Source organism: Cherax quadricarinatus, chromosome 11 (genome assembly GCF_038502225.1).
Source record: "Cherax quadricarinatus isolate ZL_2023a chromosome 11, ASM3850222v1, whole genome shotgun sequence".
Taxonomy (NCBI): domain Eukaryota; kingdom Metazoa; phylum Arthropoda; class Malacostraca; order Decapoda; family Parastacidae; genus Cherax; species Cherax quadricarinatus.
Window position 1 is genome coordinate 33,632,454 of NC_091302.1, and position 5,847 is coordinate 33,638,300.

At 36.3% G+C, this 5,847-nt stretch overlaps 1 protein-coding gene across 1 annotated transcript in view; it reads right to left on the bottom strand.

Moving 5' to 3' along the window:
- Positions 1 to 2,019: 2,019 nt before the first annotated feature.
- RpS4 (ribosomal protein S4) overlaps positions 2,020 to 5,847 on the bottom strand; it is a 64,758-nt gene continuing 60,930 nt past the window's right edge. Inside the window, exon 6 of the mRNA XM_053775198.2 lies at positions 2,020 to 2,172. Within this exon, the coding sequence (XP_053631173.2) occupies positions 2,049 to 2,172 (124 nt within the window). The 3' untranslated portion in view covers positions 2,020 to 2,048. The remainder of the gene's footprint in view (positions 2,173 to 5,847) is intronic.

A 5,847-nucleotide genomic window follows, 5' to 3' on the forward strand; every position in this document is an offset into this window, starting at 1 on the left:
TAGCAGGTAATTGAACTTTCGCACAAGAAAATAGGGAAAAACAGACAAATCGTAACTTCCCAAGGAAAAAAAAAAATTCTGGATGGAAATATAAAGGGGGTAAATGAAGAAAGTCCAAGAATGAATACAAAGAGAAAAGGGCCACGGGAAAGATGTGGCAGCAATTAAATAAAGGACTTCTACTAACTTGTTACCATCCTATATGTAGGATAGTGATAAAAAAAAAAAAGCACTAAACCCACTAGGGCCATACAGCACTGAGGATAGTGATCATGAGCAGACAGAATATCAAAGACTATGGGCATCACCCAAATTAAATAAACTGAGGCAAAATGAAGACTAAGGGTACATCTATCAGCCCATCAAGAAAGATGGGCTGGTTTAATGACATCCAGGCAGGTTTCAAGGAGGATATGAGAGTCCTCCAGAACATTCGCCAATCAAACAGAAGACCGTGAAATTTTACCATATCTCGTTCAGACATACAGGAAACAATACAGAGGTATTAGGGACAACAGGGCATCTTGTGAAAGCAATCAGATCCGTTTTAGCAACAAAATTTAAACCCATGAAGTAGCTCAGTTTAAAATTAGATCAGCATTTTTGGAGAGGTTGCTAGAAGATGGCAGTCTGCAATGCACAAGCTTCAGCAAAATCAAATAAACTACAATACCCAAAAGGAGAACAATGGCAAGGTCATTAACCAGACTTGTGGCACCTTAGCATTTAAAACAGTGACTGCTAGCATAAACATGAACAGATGAAATTTGACTTAACACGAGTAGTGTGTGCCTGCTTTCTGTAAGGCGTTATTTTTCATCTTAACTTTAAATTCTTGCTGTAACCTGTAACTAAACCAAACCTAAATTAGGAATGCTAACCCAATGTGGATGGATTGGCTAGTACAGCCCCCGATATAAAACCAGGGGTAAAGCAGCCATTGTCCCAAAGGCTCAAGGAATGCGCCTGGGTTAAGATATAATGCCAGGAGGAGCCCAGTTTAAGAGAAAAAATGCAATAACGGTGTTCATTAGCAAAAGCATTACAAACGTAAGCATGTACGTATCTAACTGATTAAGTGGTCGATGGTAGATCGGCCCCAGGGCTGAGAAAACATTTTCTTGGTCTCATTTGATAGAATGAAATAGAGATGATTTTGATTGGCTTCATGCTGAAAAGTACCTTGAAATTGAGTTCAAAATAGCGGAAATGTTCGATTTTTGCCTATGTTTGAGAGTAAACAATACGTGTCCAACTGCCCAGTCTAATACACAGTAACGAATGGGTTGACACTATACAATTATTATTATAATGCAGTAGTTTGCATAACAGTAAATCTCCTATTTTTTGAGAATAAAAATTCAAAATGGAAAGCCAGAGTAATATAAGAGGGGCCTGGAGACATTACTGAACAGAGAAAATGTTATTTTAGTGCCAGGAATGTCTGCATTGTTTATTCTGTACCCTATTTTGAAATTGGCACCTTTTGAAATGTGAAATTGACAAATTCTGACCACTTTACTGGGTAGTTGAAATCGATAAATGGGTGGTTTCTTATACTCAATCGATAGAATAAGTGGAGTTCTAGTGAAATAGCTATGATTTTAGTCGACTGGGTGAAAACAGGGCTCAAAGTATGCGAAATCGCTGGTGCGTAAATATCGCTAAGATTGGTAACTTCACAAGAGCGTAATTTCATAAGTTTTCCATTAGATTTTGTACTTTTGGTATCATTACCATCGGGAAAAGATTCTCTATAATTTCATTTTTTTTTTTTTTTTTAATTTTTTTCAACACAGTTCAGGATCAGGGGTCTCAACAGTGAAAGGGTTAATAATTCTATCACACAATGGTGACTAGAATAAAGTGACTTGGCCATTCATACTGCAAAACCTGCATTATTCTCCAAAAAATTTTAAACCTAAATATATTCTAATCTTGTTGCTTATTCCATGTACAGAAAAAAGTATATACAAGAAAAAAATTAAAAGAAATGTTGGATATATTTAAAGGCTTCAGTTAAAGTATCCATTACAATGGTTTATTTTTTAATTGACTTTCTGAGCCAGCCTGCGATCACGCTCTTCGGCGATGCTTAGTTTGATACCCTTACCACGGGGTAGAGATATGTAGGCCTTGTTGCCCTTTCCAATGATGAACACATTGTTCAATCTGAAAAAAAAAATTATTACAACTTAATAAAAACACCACATTAAAAATTTTGACCTTTGCAAAAAGCTTAATTTTTATTTGTTTAGATCTGACAATTACTGTACTGCCCTGTTCAAAGCCCATGCTCAAAAATGAGCTGGAGCCTGTCCAGGTCAGAGTCATTCTAGGACCAGCTGAAACCCCTTTGTGATTGATCAACTAAGGAGGCACTTTTTGGTCCTATGTATATATTCACATATCCTAAGTTGTTTAAATTTGTTAAATCTACTATTTCTATTACATCTAAATCTATTATGTCTATTACATCTATTATAATTATATTCTGTACTAATACAGCAAAGTGCAAACTACAAATTAAGGATGGGATACCACAATCTTTGCCAATACCAATACTTTTTCAACGTTTAATTTAAAAAATGAAGATAATGATGTTCAATATACAATGGAATACTTACTGCTCAATAGGTATTAAATTAACCCAGGGAAGCTAAATATTAAATAACCTAATTTCTAAGATTCCAATGTCATTACTTATTACAGGTACTCCTATATGGTTTACAAATAAAAATAATCTACATATTTAGTAATATGATGAAAATAAACAGAACTCAAATAAGGAAATAAGTGAATAATTTCCAGTTATATTAAATTTTAAACTAAAACATCCAACACCCATGTAATACTATTTAAAATTTCAAACAATTTAAATTAGGAAAAATTTTTATTATTTATTTTATTATCACACTGGCCGATTCCCACCAAGGCAGGGTGGCCCGAAAAAGAAAAACTTTCACCATCATTCACTCCATCACTGTCTTGCCAGAAGGGTGCTTTACACTACAGTTTTTAAACTGCAACATTAACTCCCCTCCTTCAGAGTGCAGGCACTGTACTTCCCATCTCCAGGACTCAAGTCCGGCCTGCCGGTTTCCCTGAATCCCTTCATAAATGTTACTTTGCTCACACTCCAACAGCACGTCAAGTATTAAAAACCATTTGTCTCCATTCACTCCTATCAAACACGCTCACGCATGCCTGCTGGAAGTCCAAGCCCCTCGCACACAAAACCTCCTTTACCCCCTCCCTCCAACCCTTCCTAGGCCGACCCCTACCCCGCCTTCCTTCCACTACAGACTGATACACTCTTGAAGTCATTCTGTTTCGCTCCATTCTCTCTACATGTCCGAACCACCTCAACAACCCTTCCTCAGCCCTCTGGACAACAGTTTTGGTAATCCCGCACCTCCTCCTAACTTCCAAACTACGAATTCTCTGCATTATATTCACACCACACATTGCCCTCAGACATGACATCTCCACTGCCTCCAGCCTTCTCCTCGCTGCAACATTCATCACCCACGCTTCACACCCATATAAGAGCGTTGGTAAAACTATACTCTCATACATTCACTTATTATAATAAGTGGAATCTAGAAACCTAAACCTGAAGTTTAGATAGAGCTTGAAGCACCTCTTTCCATTATTAACTTGACATTTTTCTACATTGAAATATCACAAAAAAAATAGATTAATACATGAAATTAAAAATACAGTAGAGCCCCACTTTACGGTATTTCACTATGGCATTCCGTTAATACGGCTATTTTAAATTATGACCAAAACTCGCTATATGGTTCCCTGTCTTTCTAATATGGCATGCCCCACCCGGTTTGCTTACATTTACCGTAAGCACACATCTCTATGCCTGGAAACTTTCCAAAATTTCAAGAGTTTTAAAGTTACTGCATATTTTATATGTATTCTAATATTTATACTTACGTGTACCTGTACCTAAATATACTTACACATTGTGCTGGTATGCAGGTACATATTAAAATCACTAAGTCACATTAACCCTTTCAGGGTTAGTGCCGTACTAGTACGGCTTGCACACAAGGGTTGGTGCTGTACTAGTACTCAAATTCTAGCGGCTTCAAATCTAGCGAGAGAAAGCTGATAGGTCAACATATGAAAGAATGGGTCTATGTGGTCAGTGTGTGCAGTATAAAAACAATCCTGCAGCACACAGTGCATGAGAAAAAAAAAAACCATGTTTTTGGTTTAAAACAGCGACTTTGCAGTGTATTTTCGTATGCTATTTATGGTTGTATTCTAGTTTTCCTGGTCTCATTTTATAGAATGGAAGACATTACAGAAATTGAGATGATTTTGATTGGTTTCACAATGAAAAGTACCTTGAAATTGAGCTCAAAGTAGCAGAAATGTTCGATTTTTGCCAAAGTCCAAAATAAATAAATCAAGCCATGCGTCCAATACACGTCGACTGGCGAGTCTAATATTCTTTCACAAGTGCGTTGATATTTATACCATTTCTACACTAATACAGTAGTCTGCATAACAGTAAATCTTCTATTTTTTGTGAGAATAAAAATTCAAAGTGGAAAACAAAAGAAATGTAACAGAGGCCTGGGGACGTGACTAATGAACAGAGGAAATATTATTTTAGTGCCAGGAATGTCTGTATTGTTTATTCTGGACCCTATTTGGAAATTGGCATCTTTTGAAATTTGTGTGAAATTGGCAAAATTGCCAATTTCAGACCACTTTATTGGATAGTTGAAATCGGTAAACGGGTGGTTTCTTGTACTCATTCGATAGAGAAGAAAGGAGTTTTAGTGAAATAGTTATGACTTTTGTCGACTGGCACATTGGAATTGGCCAAAAATAGGGCTCAAAGTGGGCGAAATTGCCAATGTGTAAACACCATTGAGACGCCTAACTTTACGAGAGCATAATTCTGTAAGTTTTCCATCAAATTTCATACTTTTAGTGTAATTATGATCGGGAAAATATTCTCTATCATTTCATAAGAAAAAAAAAAAATTCTTGAAAAATTTCCGACCCTGAGAACAAGTTTAGGAGAGGGCCTGCCGACCCTGAAAGGGTTAATAATAATTATCTCGCATTAAATATCATATGTTAATAGTATAGACATTTCCATTAATCCATCTATGATATTTTTTTCAAAATTATATAATAAACATGCTACGTAACATATAAACATGGTAAACACACCCCACTTTAGAACAAATTAACAAAAATGAGATATGGTTGCCAGGAGACTTGCAGGAGTGATGGCAAGAATAATGATTTCTCTAGTCCAACATCAGAGAAAATGTGTACACTAATATTGCTGGGGGTAACTAGAAAATTATTCCTCTCGTATGCCTCCACTCAATCATTTCTTCTAAAAGATGGTGTTACATAAGAATGGAAGTGTTTCTCTCTATTTATTCTACTGTATCCATGTGGAGACAACATGTACACAATGTGAAGTGTTAGTATTATGGTATAATACAAATGTATGAACCAAAACCAGACACGTCTGTTTGTTTACATTACATGTGGGTGGGGTGGGCTGACCTGGCTGGCTACCATACTTGCCAAATCTGACTTCCTACAAATAAATACGACTCACCTCTCACCCTACATTACGACTAAATATTTTAATGTAAGTAATGGGCGTACTGTGTGTATTTTACTTTTTACTGTTTTTAATGCCTAGTTCTATTGCTAACTCAATATATGTTAGTGTAAACTTGTTATCTAGCATTTATATGCATTTATAAGTGGAAAAAATGCCGTTCTGCTTTCCGGCGATGTCTGTTTTCCAGCAGTAGCCTGGAACCTAACCTGCCATTTAAATGGGGGCCC